General features: G+C 39.9%; 1 protein-coding gene across 7 annotated transcripts in view; it reads left to right on the plus strand.

Moving 5' to 3' along the window:
• Positions 1–23,601, plus strand: part of LOC148508634 (uncharacterized) — a 282,049-nt gene extending 258,448 nt beyond the window's left edge. For all 7 annotated transcript variants that reach the window (XM_088444248.1, XM_088444247.1, XM_088444246.1 and 4 more), the window contains 5 exons: positions 3,105–3,266; positions 16,009–16,118; positions 18,057–18,246; positions 20,894–21,011; positions 21,784–23,601. In XM_088444248.1, coding sequence (XP_088300374.1) covers positions 3,105–3,266; positions 16,009–16,118; positions 18,057–18,246; positions 20,894–21,011; positions 21,784–23,462 — 2,259 coding nt within the window. In that variant the 3' untranslated portion in view covers positions 23,463–23,601. The remainder of the gene's footprint in view (positions 1–3,104; positions 3,267–16,008; positions 16,119–18,056; positions 18,247–20,893; positions 21,012–21,783) is intronic.
• The last annotated feature ends 3,370 nt before the right edge of the window (positions 23,602–26,971 follow it).

Raw genomic sequence — 26,971 nt, forward strand, 5'->3', positions numbered from 1 at the left:
TCAGTTGCATTTGTGCATGAAACATATGTAGGAAAAGACACAGAACAAAAACATACCTATGTGCATGTGTTGAGCTGGATACATGTTAAGGTGTGTCAGCGCACAAACAGTAGCATTTTGCCAAATACTTACATTGCAACATCCCGTTTGTTTGTACACAATATAATCTATACTAATATAGATTATATGGCGCAAAAACTACTGAACTGATTTTTATGAAAACTGCATAATTTTTCTCGATCCATCAAGTTAAAGCTGAGCAATTACAAAAAAACATTTATTGACATCATCATTCAAGACACAGGTGTGGCACAATGTGCACGGCCGGTAAGCAGTAGGGGGAGAGGCGCTTTGGACCCACGTTCACTTGAATAGGTTAGGCTACATAGCAGTCTGTGCACAGGGCACACAGTGACATTGGTGTGAGTGGTGGGTGTAGGTGCTGCTGCCACCAGTCAGTATAGCGCTGGTGGTCAGATGGGTGGGAGTAGTAGGTATTACGGCCGACGGTTCAAGTCCCGACAGCGGCAGCCCGACAAGGGTGAAGATCCCGATTGTCCCTCAGGTAAGTATCGCTAACCTAATTCCCCCCCTAACCCTCCCTAAGGGATGCCCAACCCTAACCTCCCCCCCAAGTGCCTATCCCTAATCCCCCCTCTAAGTGCCTAAACCTAACCCCCCCGCAGTCTAAACCTAAGTCCCTCGGGGGGGGCAGGGGGGGCCTAACTCTAACCCCCCCTTCCCCTAGGCTAAACCCAACCCACCCGGAGGGGTGCCTAACCCTAAGTCCCCCTGGGAGCCCTAAACCTAACCCAGCGCGGCTGTCCGTGCCCGGCTTACCTTCGTTCGGTATGCTGGGCGTCGGTCTTCCGGCGTATGGTTAATGCCAGGCATTACGTTTTCGACGCCTGTCATTAGTACCACGCCGGAATTATAAAGTCTGGAAGCCGGCAGTCGGCATTTAGACCGTCTGCTTCCAGACTACACCCAGATGGGCCACTCCTGCAAAAGGGCCCCTATGCAAAGCAATACAACAAGATACGCCTCAAATAATAATAATATTGGCAGGAACGATTTCATTGTGGGCGAAGCCTTGGGCAACAGCTAGTAATGTAATAAAATGGCATACATTGTCTTGACGGTTATTAATAAGTAAACTTTTGTGGTATTAAATTAATATTCAATGAATATTCATTATATTGCAGACTCTGGACCCGATTCTGAGTTGAGAGCAAAGCAATACAAAACAAATAACTTTGCACCTTGGTAACACCATGCTGCACTATAGGTGGTACAGATTTAAAATGTGCAAAGAGATTAGATGTGAGAGGGGTGTGTCTTAGCTCAAATCTAAATTGCAGTGTCAAAATATATCTACCCAGTATTGTGGGCTATGCAAAAGCAACCAGTATTTACCCTGCATGCAAAAATAATTAATGTATTTGCATTCCTTGCATTGCAACATGGTATGTTACAGGTTCAAAGGGCCTGATTCAGATATGTACGCTAATATATATAATAATTCAGATATGTACACTAATATATATATAATTATTCAGATATGTACACTAATATATATAATAATTCAGATATGTACGCTAATATATATATATATATAATTCAGATATGTACACTAATATATATATAATTATTCAGATATGTACGCTAATATATATAATTAGATATGTACGCTAATATATATATTATTATTCAGATATGTACGCTAATATATATAATAATTCGGATATGTACGCTAATATATATATATAATTCAGATATGTACACTAATATATATATAATTATTCAGATATGTACCCTAATATATATAATAATTCAGATATGTACGCTAATATATATATAATTCAGATATGTACATTAATATATATATAATTATTCAGATATGTACACTAATATATATAATTCAGATATGTATGCTAATATATATACAATTCAGATATGTACACTAATATATATATAATTATTCAGATATGTACACTAATATATATATATAATTATTCAGATATGCACGCTAATATATATAATAATTCAGATATGTACGCTAATATATATATAATTCAGATATGTACACTAATATATATAATATTTCAGATATGTACACTAATATATATAATAATTCAGATATGTACACTAATATGTATATATATATATATATATATATATATATAATAATTCAGATATGTACACTAATATATGTAGAATAATTCAGATATGTACACTAATATATATAATTCAGATATGTACACTAATATATATATAATAATTCAGATATGTATCATCCTGCATGCAGCTACTGTGCGAAAATAGGCAAATGTCGCAGACCTCGGGATATGTATTGAGACGCCCACCGGGGCCATCGCAAATCAAAGCGGCTGCATATACATATGCAGCAGCCGTCTCAGATCATTCGATAATCGGCCATTTGAGCAGCCCAATAGTCGTGCAGAATGACCGCCTGAACTGCGACATCAGAGCCACTTTATCTGTGTACAGGATCGCATTTATACAATTGCAAGACAAATAAAATTCTTGAGGGGACGATACACAATGAGCCAGTGGGAAGCTGCTAGATATTGCTGCTGATAGTCATTATCATCACTGCATAGCATTGCATCAAACCTCCAGTACCTACAGAAGATGCTCCTACTTAGAGGCATGTCTGCAGATATATCCATTTTTAATTGTCTTACAATTACAGTACATGAACACATCCTTTATTTCCTCTAATTATGCATGCCTGCCCCCATTCAGCATCTCTAGGCGACAGGAGACATGTGTCGATGATATGGAAAGGTATAGACGTATGCACGGTATGGAAATTGAATTATGTCCAACTAGAAGTTGGCATAATTGTAATTTAACATATAATAATTTCTACTGATCATTCTGGCAAATGGAGTAAATTAAGACTGTTTCTAAAACCTACCTGAGTAGATATATTAAAAGCCAAACACAATTATTTATTTGCAGTTTGTACTATTGAGTGGGCATCAAATAGTATGACAAGGATTAGGATCAATAATGAACCTGCCATAAAAGTTTCAAATAAGCTCTGGACTTTATGACTTGTTCTGAATCACTTCTAGGACATGCTCCTGCTATTATACGAAGAAGGACCCAACACCCGGGGTATTTTCAGACGTTCAGCCAATGCCAAGACTTGCAAGGAGCTTAAGGAGAAATTAATTTCTGGGGATGAGGTCCAGATGGATGGAGAGTCTGTGTTTGTAGCAGCTGCAGTTATTAAGGTACACACATTCTTTGAATGGAAATTTTAAAAAAATATTAATTCGTTTTAAAAACAATAGTGTGTTATAGATGTTCTGAGTAAAGCAGACTTAAACCCATCATTTTAAGATGTTTCTTACAAATAAGTTTTGTAAACATTTTCATGAATGTGATCCCTCTTCATATTACATTCATAACAGAGAAATACGGTTCTTTATGCATGATAATCTATATGTTTTTCTGAGCTGAAAAATAAAATGCATATTTTACTAATAAATACTCGTACAGTATATTTTACTTCTGTCAAGAGCGCAATATTGGGCATTGAGGGGATTAACAAGACTGGTACTCCGGGAGCGGCAATTGTACCAGTATAATGGACAGGGGTCCAAAGGGTAAAACACACACACACTTTTCTTGAACTAAACTGTAATAAAAGTACTTCCCCCAAACCCTTGTTCACCACTTAAGTAAACATTATTTAACAATTTAAATTAAAAAAAAAACAACTTTTTATTCTTTCTTGATTTATTATAATCCAAAAGGTTAAGAAAATCTTATCTATTTTTTTTTTTACATCATAGAAAAAAGAAACCAAAAAAATCTTATATAACCCCCTTAAAAAATGGTACAGCAGCTCACTACAACAGACAGGAACAGAATTACAGTAAGCAACAATAGGGATCATGTCTTCCAGCCAAATAATTGGAAGCAGTCATTTAGAGGCAATGCATGTGATTGGGTGGTGGTGAAGTGGAATCCTAGCCAATTTTACCTGTGATAAATAGCTTGCGATCTCCGTAATATACAAAAGGGGAAGGGGAAACGGGATAATGATGCACTGGCAATAGAGATATTTAGATTTCAAAGTGTAACATAAATTATTAACTACCACTATTCCTATAACAGATAAGACAAATTTGGGAGATTAACCAAGATATATATATGGTAGTGGCGGTGCTCACTAGAGTTGAAATGGAACAATTTAGAAAAACAAACAAAAGAACTCTATTTTGCGAGCACTCCTTATACAAATCATTTAAAATATAACTTTTAATATATATAATATGTTCTAAAATTAATTGGATTTCACATACCATCCAACTAACACCTATTTATATAAGACATACCTAATAAATTAGCAGACATTGCAATCTCCACAGTTGTTTATCTCAATGTGATTGTCAACATCAATATTAAACATATATCACATACAGAGACAAAAAATTCCAAACAAAATTACTATATCCCTAAGATCTCAGGATTCCTAGCATTAATTTGTCCAATGTAAATTACTATGCATAAATTAAACCATCTCTTCACAAGGCGAAATAATGAACAGTATATGTATATACATTAAATCTTCAGATGACAATATCCTAAAGTTTCAGCGCATAGTATCTGCAAATAGCTAATATCATAAATATTCTAATGATGCCTTTCATATCATTAAATCCCATAAAAGTAGGGAAATACTTAATAATGAGGATGGTCAGGGTATAGGTTTATTACTCCTCATTCTACTGCTCGTCACCTATGCAAAATGCTATCTGTGAGGAGTGAGAGATTACCGGAGAGTAATTTACCCTTAGAAACAACAGTATAACAGGGGCTTTACTCAAATTTCGTTTCTGCTTTTGAGTGTCATACCCGAAGCATAGGACACTCAATGAGAGAACTACTCAAATGAGATTGACCGCAGTTAATAGAGGTAAAGAGAAATAGGGGTAAACACATCAAGAAATAATTTTTTTTATATACATAAATCAGAGGTGCAATATATTAAATGTTGTGTTAAGTCAGCAAACAATTCATTCGCTATTTGCAATCATGTGTGAAGTGTCCCTAGATGCAAGTGAGCACATGCTATATATAACAAATATGTTCCTAGTAAACATATCAAGAAAAAATCCATATACCAATCAAAGGTGTATATGTTCAAAAATGTGTTAAAACTACAAACAAGCCATTCAATATTGGCAATTGTGTATAAAGTGTCCCTTATGCAATGCATAAAATATACTCCTGTAATGTTACAATCAAATTCAATCAGAGAATACAACGGTGTAAATATTATGCCTATCTAAAAACAGATCCATGTGATCCGATAGTGAAAATTCAGAACACCATTTCAAGATTGCACAGTATAGTCAGATCTGAAACACTGCACCAGAGAAAAAGGAATTTTAATGCATGTGTTCAGTCAATTACTTAGTTTGAAACATTCTTATTAGTATTAGGTAAATAATATAGTATCAAAAGGGACAAACATGCAATATCTCAGATACATCTGGTAACAGTTAATAAACAAAATTTTAAAGTTGCCATAATGTCAAGCAATAATTTCATAAAAAAACCCTAATCAAATGAACATACCTAGAGAGCCATATTTTGAAAGAACATATCAAGATTATTGGGTCGATTTACTAAGCAGTGTTAGGAGACAGAGTGATAAGTGATAAGGTGCCAGCCAATCAGCTCCCAACTGTCATCTCACAGGCTGTGTTTGAAAAATGACAGTTGGGAGCTGATTGGCTGGCACCTTATCACTTTTCACTCTGTCTCCTAACACTGCTTAGTAAATAGACCCCTATATCCGCAAATAATGTACAGAAACGTTTGTATTTCCCCTGTTGTTTCTATTCGTGCTGCTCGTGCTGCTAACAATAGATAAACAAATCCCCTGTCGTTCCTGGCCATAATACTACTCATGGAGGACAATGATCTATGTACATAAATAATGTTGGGGACTACTACAATGACATGTAACAGACAATATCCCCAGTGGGTCCCGTCCTATAGGTACAGTGAAATAAATCCCGCTATGGGATACAAACTGTTATTAGGAGCGCCTTGAGCTGCGCTTCCGAGGGCATCCGTCCATCCTGAAATGAATCCCGCTATGGGGTAAAGGTTGTTGGTAGGGGCGCCTCGTGCTGTGCATCCACAGGCCTTCCTCCATCTCGACACACGTTTCGCCACTGAAGCTTGTTCACAGGAAAAGTCACATGAGACGGAGTCACTGCTTAATATAGTGCTGTGTCTAGTATTGGCCAATTAGCTATTAGCTATTAATTAGTTGTGAATGGCATGTTCTCCAGCCCATCTGTATTTTAGTTAATTAGTATGAGGAGAAATAACATCAGGATTAACCCTTACTACCATTTACCAATCCTTAAGAAAATTGAGCGTATCTTAATAATTTTCTAAAAGGAAATAACCTTATTTTTAACGATATATTGGCATTATATAGCCATAGTAAGTATGCAATATAGCTCTAAGTGCAGATATATCCCAATGCCTTGTGAATCAATATTCATTATGTTACGGAATCGTATTGAGTGAGCAAGGACAAAGCTGTATTTATATTTAATCTATTATATATATACATACATACATTCGAAGTGGACTTCGTAATAGGAATAAGACTGCTATATTATTAATGTTCTAGACCATATAATCTATGTCTAAATGGGTCCCTCAAAATGGCAAGTGCTAAGGTTCTTCCTCACCTGTATGGTATCCACATCCACATCTACATATATATACATATACATACATACATACATACATACATACACACACACACACATGTACCTACATCAGTACCCTATCTGCATACCATAGAGTACTAATGGTGTTATACTAATACCCTTGTTACTACAGATATGAGAATGTATTACAAGTACCGACTAAATCTCTTCTATAACATTAGTCCCTAGTTATATTGATAACGTACTGTAACTGACATAGCCACAGTATGTGAAATTTTGGGTAAATACTGACCATACTATAACTTGTGATATGCCTGGGTTAATTATAGGTTTCTAACTAAATATTATAAGGCATATGTTGGTGTATACAATAAATCAATCAATCGATCTCCCTGTTATAGTGGGAACCACTGTCTAGTATTGAAGCTGGTTGAGGATGTGAAAGTGGCATTCTACTCAATCTTCAATTATTTATTTATATTACACATTGCAATGTCAATGTGTTTTGTCTCAATAAAAGCAGTGGCAGATCTACATTTTTGGGGCCCCGAAGCTTGAACTGTTATCGGGGCCCCTTTGCAACCAGTAACAATAGGACAACATTCAACAAGGTCCACAGGGCCTTGCTGCCCTTGCAAGGACCCTGAGGCCCAAATGGCAGAGATGTAGAACCTCCCAGAGAGTGAGAAACTTTAGATAGATGTAGAAAACCCCAGAGAGTGAGAGATTGCAAATAGATAGATGTAGAAACCCCCCAGTGAGAAAGAGAGAGACTGTAGATAGATATAGAGACCCACCAGAGAGTGAGACACTGTAAACAGATAGATGTAGAAACTCCCCATAGAGTGATACACTAGATAGATAGATAGATAGAGAAACCTCCCAGAGAGTGAGAGATTGTAGATAGATAGATGTAGAAACCCACCAGTGTATGTGTGTGTGAGAGAGAGACAGATAGATAGAGAAACCCCCCCAGAGAGAGATACTAATAGATGTAGAAACTCCCAGAGAGTGAGACACTGTAGATAGATGTAGAAACTCCTCAGAGAGAGAGAAATTGATAAATAGATGTAGAAACCCCACAGAGAGTGAGAGACTGTAGATAGATAAATAGTTATATGTAGAAACCTTCCAGAGAGAGAGAGAGAGAAAGATATAGAAACCCAACAGAGAGTGACACTGTAAATAGATGTAGAAACCCCCCCAGAGACAGAGACTGTAGATAGATATAGAAACCCACCAGAGAGTGAGACACTGTAAATAGATATAGAAACCCACCAGAGAGTGAGACACTGTAAAATAGATAGATGTAGAAACCCCCCAGAGAGAGAGAGAGACTATAGATAGATAGATGTAGAAATTCCCCAGAGAGTGAGAGACTGCAGATAGATAGATAGATAGATAGATAGATAGATAGATAGATAGATAGATACATAGATAGTGAGATATATGTAGAAACCACCCAGAGAGAGATTGATAAATATAGAAACCCACCAGAGAGTGAGACACTGTAAATAGATGTTGAAACCCACCAGAGAGTAAGACACTGTAAATAGATTACTGTAGATACCCCCATGAGAGAGAGAGAGAGACTGTAGATAGATAGATGTAGAAACAACTCCAGAGATTGAGAGAGAGACTGATAGATGTAGAAACTCCCAGAGAGTGAGGCACTGTAGATAGATGTAGAAACCCCCAGAGAGTATGACACTGTAGATAGATGTAGAAACACCCCAGAGAGAGAGAGAGAGAGGCTGTAGATAGATATAGAAAACCCCCAGAGAGTGAGAGACTGTAGATAGATACATAAATAGATGTAGAAACCCCTCGGTGAGAGAGAGACTGTAGATAGATATACTGTATGTAGAATTCCCCAGTGTGACACTGTAGATAGATGTAGAAACCCCCTAGAGAGTGATACACTTTAGATAGATAGATGTAGAAACCCCCAGAGAGTGAGACACTGGAGATAGATAGATGTAGAAACACCCCAGAGAGAGAAAGAGAGAGACTATAGATAGATATAGAAAACCCCCAGAGAGTGAGAGACTGTAGATAGATAAATAGATGTAGAAACCCCCTCAGAGAGAGACTGTAGATAGATAGATATATGTAGAAATCCCCAGAGAGTGTGGCACTGTAGATAGATGTAGAAACCCCTCAGAGAGTGAGAGACCATAGATATATAGATGTAGAAACCCCTCAGAGAGTGAGATTGTAAATAGATAGATGTAGAAAGCCCCCAGAGAGTGAGACACTGTAGATAGATACAGTAAATGTAAAAGCCCCATAGAGAGAGAGAGAGAGAGAGACTGTAGATAGATGTAGAAACCCCTCAGAGAGTGAGATACTGTAGATGGATAGATGTGGAAACCCCCCAGAGTGAGAGAGAGAGACTGTAGATAGATAGATATATGTAGAACCCCCCCCAGAGAGTGAGAGACTGTAGATAGATAGTTAGATAAACAGATATATGTAGAAACCCCCCAGAGAGAGAGAGAGAGATAGAAACCCACAAGAGAGTGAGACACTGTAAATAGATAGATGTAGAAACCCCCCCAGAAAGAGAGAGATAGAGAGACTGTAGATAGATAGATATAGAAAACCCCCAGAGAGTAAAATACTGTAGATAGATAGATACATAGAAATATATATATAGAAACCCCCCCCCAGAGAGAGATTGATAAATATCGAAACCCACAAGAGAGGGAGACACTGTAAACAGATAGATGTAGAAACCCCCCAGAGAGTGAGACACTGTAAATAGATGTAGAAGCCCCCCTGAGCGAGATAATGTAGATAGATAGATGTAGAAACACCCCCAGAGAGAGAGACTGATAGAGGTATTAACCACCAGAGAGTGAGACACTGTAGATAGATGTAGAATTCCCCAGAGAGTAAGACAATGTAGATAGATAGATGTAGAAACCCCCAGAGAGTGAGAGATTGTAGATAGATAGATGTAGAACCCCCCTGAGAGTGAGAGACTGTAAATACATGTAGAAACCTATCAGAGAGTGTGACACTATAGATAGATAGATGTAGAAACCCCCCAGAGATAGAGACTGTAGATAGATAGATAGATGTAGAACCCCCCTGAGAGTGAGAGACTGTAAATACATGTAGAAACCTATCAGAGAGTGAGACACTGTAGATAGATAACTGTGGAAACCCCCCAGAGAGAGAAACTATAGATATATAGATGGATAGATAGATTGATAGATGTAAAACCCCCCCAGAGAGTGAGAGACTGTAGATAGATAGATAGTTAGATAAATAGATATATGTAGAAAACCCCCAGAGAGAGAGAGAGAGAGAGAGATTGATAAATATAGAAACCCACCGGAGAGTGATACATTGTAAATAGATGTAGAACCCCCCCAGAAAGAAAGAGACTGCAGGTAGATAGATAGATAGATGTAGAAACTCCCCAGAGAGTGATAGCTAGATGTAGAAACCCCCAGAGAGTGAGAGACTTAGATAGATGTACAAACCCCCCAGAGAGAGAGAGACTGTAGATAGATAGATGTAGAAACACCCCAGAGAGAAAGAGAGAGAGAGAGATATAGAAACCCACAAGTGAGTGAGACACTGTAAATAGATAGATGTAGAGACCCCCCCAGAAAGAGAGAGAGAAAGACTGTAGATAGATAGATAGATAGATAGATAGATATAGAAACCCCACAGAGAGTAAAAGACTGTAGATAGATAGATAAATAGAGAGATATATGTAAAAACCCCAGAGAGAGATTGGTAAATATAGAAACCCACCAGAGAGGGAGACACTGTAAACAGATATACAGTCAGGTCCATAAATATTGGGACATTGACAGAATTTTCATATTTTGTCCTCTATTCACTACCACAATGGCTTTGAAATGAAACAAACAAGATGTGATTTAACTGCAGACTTTCAGATTTAATTTGAGGGTAATTACATCCAAATCAGGTGTATGAATTACAACAATGGCTTTGAAATGAAACAAACAAGATGTGATTTAACTGCAGACTTTCAGATTTAATTTGAGGGTAATTACATCCAAATCAGGTGTAGGAATTACAACGGTTTCTATATTTGCCTCCCACTTTTTAAGGGGCCAAAAGTCAAAAGTAATGGGACAAACTAAACAATCCTAAATCTAACTTTCACTTTTTAATACTTTGTTGCAAATCCTTTGCAGGCAATTACAGCCTGAAGTCTGGAACGCATAGACATCACCAGACGCTGGGTTTCATCCCTGGTGATGCTCTGCCAGACCTCTACTGCAAATGTCTTCAGTTCCTGCTTGTTCTTGGGGCATTTTCCCTTCAGTTTTGTCTTCATCAAGTGAAATGCATGCTCAATCGGATTCAGGTCAAGGGATTGACTTGGCCATTGCATAACATTCCACTTTTTAGCCTTAAAAAACTCTTTGGTTGCTTTTGCAGTATGCTTTGGGTCATTGTCCATCTGCACTGTGAAGCGCCGTCCAATGTGTTCTGAAGCATTTAACTGAATATGAGCATATAATATTGCCCGAAACACTTCAGAATTCATTCTGCTACTATTGTCAGCAGTCACATCATCAATAAATGCAAGGGAACCAGTTCCATTGGCAGCCATACATGCCCACGCCACGACACTACCACCACCATGCTTCACTGATGAGGTGGTATGTTTTGGATCATGAGCAGTTCCTTTCCTTCTCTTCCCATCACTCTGGTACAAGTTGATATTTGTCTCATCTGTCCATAGGATGTTGTTCCAGAACTGTAATGGCTTTTTTAGATGTTGTTTGGCAAACTCTAATCTGGTCTTCCTGTTTTTGAGGCTCACCAATGGTTTACATCTTGTGGTGAACCCTCTAAATTCACTCTTGTGAAGTCTTCTCTTGATTGTTGACTTTGACACATATACACCTACCTCCTGGAGAGTGTTCTTGATTTGGCCAACTGTTGTGATGGGGTTTTTCTTCACCAGGGAAATAATTCTATTTCTTTTCCGTGGTCTTCCAGGTCTTTTGGTGTTGCTGAGCTCTCCAGTGCGTTCTTTCTTTTTAAGAATGTTCCAAACAGTTGATTTGGCCACAACTAATGTTTTTGGTATCTCCCTGATGGGTTTGTTTTGATTTTTCAGCCTAATGATGGCTTGCTTCACTGATAGTGACAGCTCTTTGGATCTCATATTGAGAGTTGAGAGCAACTGATTCCAAATTCAAATGTCACACCTAGAATCAACTCCAGACATTTTACCTGCTTAATTGATAATGAAATAACGAGGGAATAGCCCACACCTGTCCATGAAATAGCTTTTGAGTTTATAGTCCCATTACTTTTGGCCCCTTAAAAAGTGGGAGGCACATATTGAAACTGTTGTAATTCCTACACCGTTCACCCGATTTGGATGTAATTACCCTCAAATTAAATCTGAAAGTCTGCAGTTAAAGCACATCTTGTTTGTTTCATTTCAAAACCATTGTGGTGGTGAATAGAGGCCAAAATCTGAAAATGTTGTCAATGTCCCAATATTTATGGACCTGACTGTATGTAGAAACCCACCAGAAAGTGAGACACTGTAAATAGTTAGATGTAGAAGCCCCCAGAGAGAGAGAGAGAGAGACTGATAGAGGTAGAAACCACCAGAGAGTGAGACACTGTAGATAGATGTAGAACCCCCAGAGAGTAAGACACTGTAGATAGATAGATGTAGAAACCCCCCAGAGAGAGAGAGAGAGACTGTAGATAGATAGATATAGAAACCCACCAAAGAGTGAAAGAATGTAAATAGATAAATGTAGAAATCCCATCAGAGAGAGAGAATGTAGATATATAGATGTAGAAACACCCCCAGAGAGAGAGACAGAGGTAGAAACCACCAGAGAGTGAGACACTGTAGATAGATGTAGAACCCCCCCAGAGAGTAAGACCATGTAGATAGATGTAGAAACCCCCCAGAGAGTGAGAGATTGTAGATAGATGTAGACCCCCCTGAGAGTGAGAGACTGTAAATAGATAGATGTAGAAACCCCCCAGAGAGTGAGACACTATAGATAGATAGATAGATAGATAGATGTAGAAACCCCAGAGAGAGAGAGAGAGAGAGAGAGAGACTGTAGATGGATGGATGTAGACAGCCACATGTGTGTTGGAAACAGAATGCACCAGTTGAGACAGCAAGTAAATTACTGTATTGCCTAAATATTTAAATATTACTGATGTGATGCTAGTATTCTGTAATTGTTCCTGTACTATGTGCATGGAACTAAAGGTATATTTTGCCCCCATCTCTATTCTTCATGTTTTTGCCCTCATCATCATTCACTGCGTACATAAACCAGCCCTATACTTGTTGCAAAAGATGCATCTGTAAATAAGGATGCATACCCTACAGTTTCATCAATACATCCTCACTGAATTTACGTATGCTGGGTTATGGAGCATACGTAAAGCGAAAACATGTGTGATGCAACACTGCATCAGACTCCTCATGTCTACACGCTTTCCCCTAGAATATGCCAGCAAGAGAGGGAGTTCCAATGGGCTTTAAACTCCTTTACAAGGCTATAGACATGTGACATTTATTGATCCCTGCTGATTGGCTTGTTTATAGTCCATGCTCTGCGACTGGCAGGATTCACCAGATTGGGCATAAAATATTCAGCAAAATTTGGGTGGGACTGGACTGATTTGTAATTCACTGAAATTGGTTACATTTAAGGATTGGCTGCATAGATTTATCTATTTCCACTCAAACTGCATTTCTAGTAATATATTTATATTATTTACTTCCAATTTATGTACGTCTTACAGAAAGTCAACAGATTTTTGAACCCGACCTGTATTCACTAATCTATATCTATTAATCTTTGTATTACAGGGATGAATTTATAACAATAAGATTTTTTGTCATGACTAAATAGTGAAACACATCAGTAATCTTATTTAGAGTACTTTCAGATGTGATGTAGTTATGATACCTACAGTTTCATCCCAGCTGATGAATTCCGGGTGCCGGAATGTCACCTGGCCAGAAGACCGGCACCGGAATAACAACATTAGGGGACATCCCGACGCCGGTATCCCAACAGCCGGGATGCCGATTGCAAGTATAGCGGGGCTTGTTAAGTCTTAGCCGCGGGGGGAGAGGGATAGGTTTAGGCATCACGGAGGGGGAGGTTAGGGTTACAGTAGGTACCCCCAAGGGTGGGTTAGGGTTAGGCATTAACGGGGAGGATTAGGGTGCAGGGTGAGGAGGGTTAGTGTTAGGATGCAAGAAAGAAGGGTTAGGGGGGAGGGTTAAGGTGGGTACACACTATACAGATATATCTGCAGATCGAGCGATCTGCGGATATATCTGCAGATGATGGTCGTTCATACACACTGAACGGCCATCATCTGTGTCTGGCTGCGGGTCCCGGCAGAAAGGGGGCGTGTCCTGGTGGGCGTGTCCCTCCCCGTGGCTGCCGCTGTGTGTGTTCGAACAGTCTGCAGACCACCTGTACACACTTGCCGATGGACAGATATGTCTGCAGACATATCTGTCCATCCCCTGTGCAGCACAGCCAATGCGATATGTCAGTGAACAACGACGTTCACCGACATATTGCGGGTACACACTGGCCGACGGGCAGTAGATATACTGGCCGATCAATTGATCTGTCAGTGTGTACCTGAGCATCAGGATGCTGCTGTCGGTATATTGACAGCAGGCATCCCGACTGCCGTGATTTCATACCGATTTCCTTTCAGATAATGTCATGTTTATTTGCTGTATAGAAAAACATTGATGTAATCCAAAGCAAACATTACACTGATAAAACGAAGAGAGATATAATCTGTAAGGCCAGTGACTCATACGGTATCTGTTATTATTTTTGTATGATTAATAGTATCATATTTTACCATAGAGAAAAGGGAAATAAACCCTTTATGGGGCCTCAGCAAGTGGCACCAGGAATCTCATCTTGGACTTTGTGTAGTAAATTGTAGAGTAATAGATTTTTCAAACTTCATGTAACCTTCTGAATGTGTGAGCTGTTTACTGTATCTTTATGTACCAGACCAATGCTATCAGCAAGCACCAGCACATTGGCAGGCAGATTAAACAACTAGAAAAACTGTTATATTGATCTGTTTATCTACAGTGTGTTACCCATCCAGGGCCTGATTCTGAGTCGCCTGTGATGTGGTCACAACTCCTGATGCCTACAGCGAATGTAATTGTAATTTGACTATATGCCTGTATTCTGATTTGTACGCAGCCATCATTCAGCCATTGCAGAGAAAAGTTTGAGATACGTGCAAATAAGAATCGCTCTTATGATTCGTATGCAGCCACACTAGCCATGCACAGTTTGCTATAAATCAAAGATGTGACCGCAATCAAATTTGCCTGTCAGGCTCACCGTAATCATTTTCTATACTATGTAATACATTTACGAAAGTGCAGTTGAGCGAAGCTGCATATTTTTTAGTGTATTTATGTGTGATTTATAAAAAAAGTAACTAATAGGGGCCATATTGTATATTTAATAGTCCAAGTGTGACATTACTTATGTATTTATACAAGAGCACAACATTTGTAGTGACTGCCTTTGTGGAACTATATGGCTATTCTGTTTCAAAATTCAATATTATGACCTCGGTACCCACTAGCCAGGGATACCAGGAAGAGTCTAGTGCTATTCAGCATTGGCCGGACAGGTCTAGATGCAGGAGCCAAATCATTTCTTTATTGTTTGGGCAATTAGACATATTAATAAGATATATAACAGAGCAGCAGCCTAGAAAGACTAGATTTCATTATTTATTTCCTGACGGAAACAAAACATAAAACCAGCATTCACAACCTCTTGAGTGATAACAACATTTCCGTATGGTGTTGACCAGGGACAGAACAGTGCATGGCTGGCTGCCTGGCACAATGTGTATAAAGGCCTGGAGATGCCTCTCTGACTGTATAAGGATCTGCTTAGCTCTAAAAATACTAGTGTGATGACCTCTTCTGAGTGAAGCACATACACAGTAAAGCCCTCATTAGACCACGGGACCCTGGGGTGTTACATTGGCCATGGAGGGGGGAGATCCCATCCCCTCCACTCTCCTCCCCTCAGCAGTACTACCACTGCTGTCAATGTTCAGGCCTACTTTTGTAAATAATGTAATTGCACTGATGTACAGTATAGAGTAATACTACTGTAACCATTTGTTCCCTTTCTCTTTTATATGTATGTTAGTATATCTCTTCTGGTGAACTGACCATCCTACTATACGTGTATATTTGATTTAGGATTTTCTACGCAATATTCCTGACAGTATTCTATCCTCAGACATGTACGGACTATGGATGGAGGTTACAGAAATGGAGAAACCTGAATATAAGATCAAAGTCATAAAAAGGTTAGTTCACAACAGGAGCCTGTGGGGTATATTTACAGTACATAGCGACAGCTGCTTCTCAGAGGGTTACAGTAACTTGCTGCTATATGTTCATGTTACAGTACTATCCTGTGCATCTGTGACTGAATTCTAACTTGTAGGGTTTTTTAAAACAATTGCAGTTAAAAAATAATATATCAACATTATATAACAAACTGTAAAGTATTTAAAATTGTATTCACTGTACCATTTTACTATTGTAAAGCAAAAATAAACAAATATATATGTAATAGTCCACATAAGCATTCCACCACTATAGCGCGCCTTTCATGGGTGGCTCTGATATTAAACAATTGGAGTGAAAACATTACCTTGTATAGATGTTTCAAAATGGAGGATGAAACTCACAAGGTTCCCCAAAAAATCTCCAGCACTTGGGAGGGAGGCCAACTGCATTTTAATTGTGATTATAATGGTCCTACCTTCCTTCAGACATACCGGGTCTCATGCAGAGTTGGGTTACACCCATTTGCTTAGTCTACAATGGGCCTGCTTCAGAGATGTACATATTGCACAGCCGCAGGGAAGCGGCCATTCAATACCAAACAATTAATATGCTAATGCAGCAGGAGGTGTGTGGTGTAAATAGCCGCCTCCTGACCTCATTGCAGATCCAAGTGCTGCGTCCTATGAAGCACCGTCGGATCTTCTGTGAGACCAACGGCATTCTGGGTAACCCTGAGGTTACTCAGATTACCCCTCGCAGCTCCGTAGCTGAGGCCAGGAAGTCTGTGTGGAAAGACGCAGCCGTTTTCTGGAACGGAGGCCGGCTCCCAAACAGTCAGGCTGCGGCTTGGGCAAACTGCGAGCAATCTCACAGCGGGAGACCTGCACATGCGCAGTACAGATCCTGCACAGGTCTCCCACAATTAGTGTTGTACGTAAATCATGGGGTTTGAATACAACACTGAATCAGGCCTAATGTGCATTCTCATAAACACAGCATACTCCTACACCATATGCAGATTTGCAATCGTGGAGCTAATACATTCACTTTCATTATTTTATTAGCTGCAGGAATTATTCTGTTGTTCCCCAGAGGGTTATTACTTTATACCAGTCTGCCCTATTGGTTAATGCATATATGTTTTGTTTTTGTATTACACCAAAACTTGCAGGACATCTAAGAGGAACATGAACAAGCCTTAGCTGTAGCCGACCACATATACATTCTGGGCCTGATTCTGGGCCTGACACACAATGCCAATGTTCATGTAGCTGAGCATATGTCCTGATGGTGTGCCTCATAATACGCAGAACCCCATTCAGGCACACACAATAAGAACTGTTCAGGCAATGTACAAGGCGTTACTGGGCGGTGACTGGGAGGTGGCTAGTAATGCACAATAATGCTCCATCTCATGGGCGTTATGGGAGTGTCACTGAAAGCGTTTGTGCACAGAACCACTCACATAGAGGCCAAACTCAAGACGGATAAGCTGCACCTGCCATAGGCCTGGTACAAGTTCCAATGGTGCTCCAGATGGCAATGCAGTGTGCATGGATGCTGAAAGTGGCTGTCTCAGTCCTTGCACAGTCAGATGCATTCTTTTCCACAGGGGAAGGGCTTTGTAATGGCATTAGCATAAAGCCGCAGATGCGACTGTGGCGAAATACGCAAGCACAGAGGCAGCAACGTGCATCTCTGTATCCGGCCCTTTGTGCATCCATAATGTTGGCACACTGGGTCATGTAATAATGACACAGCTAGCGTGCTTGTTGAGGTATCGGGTGACCTATTAGGTGTAGAATGGGTGGATTTCATACTCGGTCGTACTGGGTGACGCCAGTAACAGGCATTGCACCCCTATGACACAGCATATTTTTCTTAGTCCTGTATTAGGTATTTGGTGTCTTCTTAGTTTGAGAAACCCAATTGACAAAATTTACTATATCTAGCTTGTTGGAGCAGCTTCCGGAAGCTAATTTCATTTTGCTGCAGCATTTGTTTGCTGTACTGGATCACATTGAGGAGAACTCTGAAGAGAATCAAATGACTGCCTCCAACCTGGCCCTGTGCATAGCTCCCAATATGTTGTGGCTGCCCACTGTGAGTGACCCAGAAGAGGAGAGCAAGGCAACAAGAAAGGTAAAGTCAGAAGGACAGACAAGTCCTTATATGGAACTCAACTAAATATACTGAGAATTAGATGGTCTTGTTTTTTAGAAAAGTTTATGTTTACTTTTAATAAACTGACCAATTTCAAATTGCTAAATGGCTGGGGAGGAGCATAGGTAAAGGTGTAACATGGTTGTGGCAAGGGCGTAACTACCATGGGACCCACAGCTGAAGGAGGCTCTCTTCTTTGTCTGCCCCATGTTGCTATGGGAGATTTTTGGAATTGGGCAGTACTTTGTGCTTTTACATATGTTGCTCTGAGCCCCACAATTGACTAGTTATGCCCCTGGTTACGTGGCACCTGAGGGAAACCATGCTACAGCTTTATCATGTTATATCATCTGTGCATATCATCACAGGACCTCATAAGCATGTATTATCACTTGACATCACTTACATGCTAGATCCACCACAGCATTATTATTATTATTATGCTTTATTTGTATGGCACCACAAAGGCTCCACAGAGCCTAACAAAGTACATAAACAGTTGAGCAGAACAAGAGAATAGTGACTTACAGTACAAGACAATGCAGAACAAGTACTGTACATGGTATAGAAACATTGCTGCAACAGCGGTCATAACACTCAAATAAGTAGCAGTGTGGCAGAAGTAAAGGGTTAGGTGCTGTTGTAAGGAGTATGGTGTAGATAATAGTATAAGTAAGGGAAGGAAAAGCACATGGGGAAGAGGGCCCTGCTCGTGAGAGCTTACATTCTAAATGGGGAGGGGCAGACAGACGGGTGACACAGGTGGGTAAACAGTTATCATAGGACAGAGGGTTAGGATGAGAGATGGATGGCTTTGATGAAGAAGTGGGTCTTGAGAGCCTGTTTGAAGTTTTGTAAAGAGGTGGAGAGTCTGATAGGGAGAGGTAGAGAGTTCCAGAGGTAGGGAGCAGCACGTGCAAAATCTTGGAGACAGTCGTGGGAGGAAGTAATCAGTTGGCAGGAGAGGCGGCAGTCATTTGCAAAGCGAAGAAGGCAGGCAGGAGTGTGAAGTGAGATAAGGGGCCAAATGTAATAGGGTGAGAGTTTAGTACTAAGCTCTCACACTATTACATTGGTCGAGTTGTATTTTCAAAACGGGAAAACATCTGGATAAGAGTATACATCGTGAGAGTTTTGTGAGTCTGAAAAATATGTGAGTTTGTATGTTCTCAGACTCTATTACATTGGCCGAGTTTAAAAAGTGTGAGAGTTTACGCTCATATTTTCTAAACTCTCACCCTATTACAATTGGCCGGAATCGGTATGTACCACCGCCGGATGTCAGGCTGGTGGTTGAAATCCCAGCACCCGCAGCCCGATGGGTGAAGATCCAGTAAGCGAAGGTAAGTAGGCTATCCCTACCCTTTTCCTCCCTAGCCCTAACCCTCCCTTAGGGGTGCCGAACCCTAACCTCCCCCTAGGGGTGCCTAAACCTAACCCCCCCTCCCCTTCCCTTAGCCTAACCCTCCCAGGGGGGAGCCTAACCCTAAGTCCCCCCGGGAGTCCCTAACCCCCCCTACCGCAGCTAAGAGGTCCCGACGCCCGGCTTAGCTTCATTTGGTATGCCGGGCATCGGGATTTCAGTGGGTGGATAATGATAGGCATCGGGATTTTGATGCCTATCATTAGGCCCATGCTGGGATTTGACAGTTGGGAAGCCGGCGTTCGACATTTTGACCGCCGGCTTCCTGACTACATACCCATTTGGCCCAAGGTCAGAGATGTAACTGGGAGAGGAATGGGTGATGGCTTTGTAAGTTTGTGTGAGAAGCCGTACACATGAGTTACCCACCCTGTATCTCTGTGTGTCACACAGACATGTAGGGCAATGAGCAGAGGGCTGTTAGCATCAGTGGGCCTCTAAGAACACAGGAAACATGTTGCCCTTGGTTCCATCTTAATTCAGCACTGCTAAGTTGTGTTTCATCTCTAGCCCATGACAGCTTCTCATGTTGACCAGTGCCCAGAAATAAATGCCCACATGACTAAGACATTGGTTATCAGAATATTTGAATGGAATGGAAATACCACTGGCAGCACTATATATGAAATATGTAATGTGCTATTGTTTGTTTGGTGCCTGTTACCTATGACTTTAGTTCAGAAAAGATCATTTGGAAATTTTCATTCCTTATCTGTAGTTAAATTCTGTTTTTGTGTGTTTATTTTGAACTTCCAGTGTAAGCATTTCAGGGCAGGGATCACTGTGTGCTTATTTTGTATATTCGCTATCTCACATTCCAAACATCCTAATTATAGAAATATTTCCCTCAATGATGGAAACAGTGAATGTACCGGGGAGTCTTTTCACACTAAGTAGGGGTTCCTGGCTTGGTTTCTCCTTTGAATTTCATGGCATTACTCTGTATATTTGGCATGTCTGCACACTTTGTTCCATTTTTGCGGATTTCCTTATTATGTAGACTTTTTGAATAATTAAAGCATAACTTTTATTCATCAAGTTAATAATAAAATAGCACAAAAAGACCAAAATATCTCATGCATGGAAAAAAGATGGTCTACTCAATTACTCAATTAGAACATATTATATGTAGGCTCTGAAAAATAAAGCAATTATTTAAGCTGCACAATCGACAATCATCCCAATGTTGATGGTTTTATACAGGTGGCTCTTCTGATACAGTTTCTGATAGAGAATTATCGGCTTATCTTTGGACCAGATGCTGAATCTTTGTTTATCAAACACAAAAATCAAGACTCAGGAAGCACTGAGAACTTAACAGGTACATTTTTACTGAGGGGTCTATTGAACATATTCTGAATTTTACCGTTAAATATAATTTTTATTGCGGCATTAAGAAATGATAAATGTATGGTATTTACCTTATGACTCTTGCTGGGACATGGATTCTGGTAACACCCAGTCCAGGTGAAGAGTTATAAGAAAGGCGATAGCTCACGCTATCACTTTAATTCTGGGTATAGACCAAGCAAGCTTACTGTGCAAGTGTGGCAGTTGTGCTGCAAATGCTCCAATATGGACTGAAGGGGAGGGATCTGAGGGATTCCTCTCCGAAAACAAATGCTAAACAATAGGTTAAAGTCTACTTAGCTCCCGGGGCCAAGAGATGAAAACCTAAGATGTCTTTTAATTAGGACGAAGGTTGTCTTTCTTGTACATACCAGTCAAATATGCTCCAACAAGTGATGACAGAATCAATGTTTATTTATTAATAGCAAGGTACAGCAGATGACAATTCATTAAGTACATTCTGTTGTTTCCATGATTTAAAGTGTAAACGGTGCACTGACCTTCATCTGAATTGGAAACATACTTGAGGGTTCTGTCGTAAGCTGATTCAATGTGTCCTGTGTACAGTGTTCACATAGAATATTTCAGATGTACAGCAGAAGAGAACCGTCAATGTTGGCTGGTTATAGCAGGGATGTGTGATCTAAACAGAGGGACTACGTTTTCTATTTTTTAAATATTTTAAATGATCTTGATTTACCGCAAACCAGAATTTTTTCACCTATCAAAACATTTCTTTGCAGGAATACATTTGATCCAAGGACAAGACTCCTCTGATGAGTTTGAATTTGTGGCTTCAGATTTGGAAAAGTCTGAACTGAAAGATGAAAATGTGGTATTTGATGAGTCTTTGCTACTAGAGGAGAGGGAAGACTGGGACCTGTTTAGTGAAATAGCTGCCTGTTATCAGAGCAAAACAAAGATGGACATCTTAGAACGTTATAGCACTGATCCATTAAACTGCATAGATTTTGCATGCTGCCTTAGTCCAGCGAGAGACCGATGCTCTTCAGAACCAAGTGTATGTCTCAGTTCAAAGCTTCCTGCCGAGGAGCATGAACCAGTTGCCCGACAGTCTAGCTGTGATGCCACCATCATACACAATCAGTTTGATTACATAAATAAGCTGAATCAGCTGCATCTGCAAAGTCAGCAGCTATTAAATGACAAATTTGGTCCTAGTATGAAAAACACTCAACAAGGCTTTTGGAGATCTCCCCAAGCTAGCACAATAATGAAAGAGAAGAGTCCACAAAAGATTAGCCCTTCAAACAGATCAAGCTTGTCAAGCCTTTCTTCCACTACCACCTCCCCCTCCATCTCCTCCTTAAGTTCCTTGGACAGTGCTTTCTCTTACTGCTCAGAGACATCAGTATTCAGCCCCAGTGAGGTCACCTCTTTACCATTTATGTTTGGGACATCAGCCAGACTGCACACATTATCACCAGAAATTACCAAAAAGAAATTAAAAGAGTGGCATATACCTTTGTCAACACTCTTTGGTGGCAACTCTTGTGATCTCGACTCATGGGAGATGCAATGGGAATCAAAAGTGAATGGCTGTGTAGGGGAGAATGATACAGCCACCAATAAAGTCCCACTTCAAAGTGGTATCCAGAAGGTATGTGTGGACAAGGAATCAGGTCACAACTTGAATTACTCTGTAAGAGCAAAAGACAGTGGCGCATCTGTAAAGGAATCAAGGACTGAAGTAGGACTAGAAAATGGGCATTGTGGTCATAAGGAAACCTCTATCAAACACATTGAGATTAGGAGACCACAGTCTTCCAATGGTGAGGGTCTACAGCGTACAAAGGTCACATTCTTTATGTCTCCTAATATAATACCAGTAGAAAATCTGAATGACCAGAATCTGAATCCAGATGCTAGTAGCTCAGGCTCTAAAAGCACAAAACTCCAAATACCCCAGACAGTATTCTATGGTCAAAATACACCACTTGTACTGCATACAATGTCCAGGAGGCAACAACCTGAATTGGAGAAACCTTACTGGCAAGCACAACCCAAGCGTGTACTTAGCAGTGGCCCTACAAATGAGCCAATAATGAGTAACAAACCTGAAGACCTCTCTTCCATAATTATAGACAATGAGGTTGTAAACAAAGAGCAGGGCTTAGAAGAGCCCAAAAGACAGGAAACCATCAAAGAAACAGCACTTACTAAAAGCCATAACAAGACCATAGCATCTTTCACTCAGACTATCCGTATAACGTTACCATCTTCTGTCAAGAACACTGTGAGGGAGTATTTCAAGCACTGTGACCCTAAGTCTACTTCTCAAGCAGTTAGTGTGGAAAGCAATCTGGTCCAGAATAAAACCGAAAACTGTAACTCACAAGTTGTAGATGATGCCAAGAAGACAAAGGATCAGGGTTGTTCCTTAGAAGAATCATTTATGTAAAAACAGATGGCGAAAAAAGAAATGTTTTTTGTATCAAATGCAAAAAGATGCTGCAAAAGGAAATACTGTAAAAAGTTTAAGATGTGAAAAGTTTAGTGTACAAAGCTTTGGGTCAAGTAAAAAGTTTATTTTGTTTTGAGTGGAATTTTGTAATGTGTAACCAGGTGACTGCTTTGTAAGTTCTTCTTAAGTTTAGGCAGAAACTGAGTACATTTTATATTCCCCTTTCACACATTGACAGACTCCAGTGCCCAGCTCCTCTCCTAAATCACCTGACAAACCAGTAAAAGGGACAGCATACTGAAAATGTTTTTAAAAACTTTGTCTACAGTTCATGTAATTGAGGAGAACAAACACTATAATTTGTTTGATTGACACAATGTTCAAAATGATTGCATGGTTGTGCCAAGCTAATATGTGGGTAGATGGGAATAATTCATATTGATAAATAGAATACATGCTTACATATACTGTAGGTTTCTGCAATTATATGTATAGAAGATTTGTATGCTAATCAGTGGCGGCTCCAGAGGTGGGGATGCAGCACAGTCCAAAATCCAAATAGGGGAGTTACACCAACTGTCAGTGAGTCCCAGCCAGTGGTGTTTGGCAGCGTTTGAAATGACAGTTAGTGTGACTCCCCTATTTGAATTTTGAACTGTGCTGCAGCCCCACCTCTGGAGCCCCCACTGATGCTAATACTGCAGTTAGGAAAAACATTCGCCCTGAGCTGCAGTTACCAATCAGCCAGGAGCTTTTACCTGTTTAATTCAATTAGACATTGAAAGCAAATGTCTGATTGGTTTAGTGCGAATACCTTAATGCAATGTTAGAGTACTTACCTACTGCTGTCGGCATTCTGTACCATGCGGCCTTCCACTGTTGGGATTTCAGCCGCCGCCATATCATACCGAATCCATTTGAAATCATGTACATTTATTTACTGCCTCTGGGATAGATATGGGATACTCCCTCTGTTTCAGCTTTTATAGATAACAATGCAACTACAAAAGAGAAAGTTTCATGTTAACATTAAAACACTTAGGGCGGTATCCAATTAGCCCCAATATATATATATATATTTTTTTTTTTTTGGGGGGGGGGGGGGAAGGAAAACTGTGATTTTTCCCCAATAATCCATGTCTTTCGCTGATTTTTTTTCCACCCTGCCCTATTTGTTCGGACAAACAATAGGATAATTCACCCAAAAACACATATGATTCGTGATAAGTTCACGAACCTATGTGTTTTCGCCATTGCTCTGGCGAAAAAACTGCACTTTTCGAGGATAAAATCCCCGATAAGTGCATTGTCGGGCCAGACTTCGGAGCTTATTGGATAGCCCCAGAGGATCCATTAGCACCTGAACAATGTTCAGGGCTACTTAGATACTGGCATTATGGGGATATTCCCCGCAGCTAATTTATCACGCAGCGTGGGGAAATGCTAGTCAATTCAGCATTTTCCCCATGTGACAAACCAGGGGTCAATGTGCGCTAACCCATTGATTCTGCCTAAAGTGCAGAATTAATGGGTTTATCCCTACACTTTATGGGGAGATTTATCAAAGCTTGGAGAGAGTTAAAGAGGAGAGAGATAAAGTACCAACCAATCGGTATCTAACTGCCACTTTACAGGCTGTTTGACAAATGACAGGAGCTGATTGGTTGGTACTTTAGCTCTCTCTACTTCATCTCTCCCCAAGCTTTAATAAATCTGCCCCTTAAACACAGAAGGTGGCTTGTGTTTGCCTCTGTTTAATACCGAGGTAAACTCTGCTATTTGAATTAGCTGGCGTGGGTAATTAACCATGGAATAATTCTTGTGGATAATTTAGTTTGTGTGCAATAGACTGTAAATAAATAGAATCATCTTATATCATGCGGGTTGGAGTGTCCATTACTGGATAATTAAAAGACATATAAAGGCACTATGCTAAAAGGGTATGTCCACTCATGTTTTATATCAATATCCCACAATTCAGAAAATTATTTACAACTATTGATATTTATTTTTGTGCAGGACGAACACCATTAGTTACACCATAGATAACATCTTGTGCTTTGTTCCTATAGAGTGCAGGAAGGGCTTTCACGAATGAGTCTCAAAGCATACTAACGGCGGTATTCAATTAGTGTCACACCCGCGATAAAGTTACGTATGCCGGAGTTTTCGCCTACAGTACATCGTGTATTGCCTCTAATTAGCATCTTTGCACAAGTGGTGAAGAATGGTCTAAAGCAGTATTTTTTGGAGAAAATAAGTAGTCCTGGCAAATTTAGGGTGCCTGTAAATGGGTGCAAGCATCTTTTAATGTCTCTAAAGAGAAGTTTTAGTAAAAGTGAAATTCCTCCCTCATAAAAGCACCTGCAACCCCAAAAACACTTGACCCCTTCTTAGAGCACCCCCAGAACCTTATTTCGCTAGTTTGCGAACTTGTCCCCCCACTTTGTGCTTTTTCACCAAATTTAAAGTACTTTTTTGGGGTGTTACTCACTTTTTGTAGAGATTTTTTTGATGCAGCTGTCCTTTGGGGGGCTGTCGCAAGTGTTCTGAGTGGTTTCCCCACCTTTGCACCCCAAATTAAAAATGTTTCACTTCTTTTCTCCTGCTATTCAGAGGCGATTCTTTTTCACCTATTACATTGCATTGACTTTCTGCATACGCGAAAAGTACTTAGAATTGAATACGGAGATAAGTTTCCAACAGGCGAAAAGTCGCTATTGGCGATACTTTTTCGCGGATCTCGGCTTCGCTTCTAATTGAATATGGGCCTAAGTACTAATATGGGTCTTCCCACAGAACTTCATTGTTTTTAACCAAGCATTAATGCTTCTGAGTGCTGCAGGCAAAGCTAAGTGACAGATTTGTCTTAGTGGAGGAATTTATATACTCTGTTACCTGTCAGTAGCAATCCACAGATCATTGAGTGTAATCTCTCTTACCAGACAATATAGAGTAGGGGAGAATGAATGTTGATGATGGTGCGTGCATGTGATGAGAAAGGTGAGGTGCATGCTGGAACCTTGTAGTACTAAAGAGCAGATTCTCCTGGCTAACAAGCCAAACTGTGAGGATATATTGTAGGTACATGTAAAGGTCGGTGGCATTAGGTGGATTTAAATGAAGTAAATTTATATAGATCTCATTTTTGATGTTTTGATGATTTTGAGCACATGGGAAACGTAAAGTTTGTGGTAAGAGGGGAAAAATGACAGTGTTACTTTGTTGGGCTTGCGCTTTTTAGATCACGTCTAAAGCCTACAGTATTTTCTGACCTTAACTTGCAGTGCTGGAACTACAGTACATACATTAGGGTAGTTTTCAGGGAAGGTGGCATAATGTATGGAAGTCATTTAAACATGAAACACTCTTGCCGCAAAATTCTAATATACTGTAGTGCTTCCTACAGTACCTTGCTTATACTTATTAATGACTAAAGTGTTTATACTGCTCACAAATAAGTCTATGTAGTAGTATGCAAGATGGACCAAGCTTAGGAAAAAAAT

The sequence above is a fragment of the Taudactylus pleione genome, unplaced genomic scaffold (assembly GCF_031769625.1).
Source record: "Taudactylus pleione unplaced genomic scaffold, aTauple2 ptg000352l, whole genome shotgun sequence".
Taxonomy (NCBI): domain Eukaryota; kingdom Metazoa; phylum Chordata; class Amphibia; order Anura; family Myobatrachidae; genus Taudactylus; species Taudactylus pleione.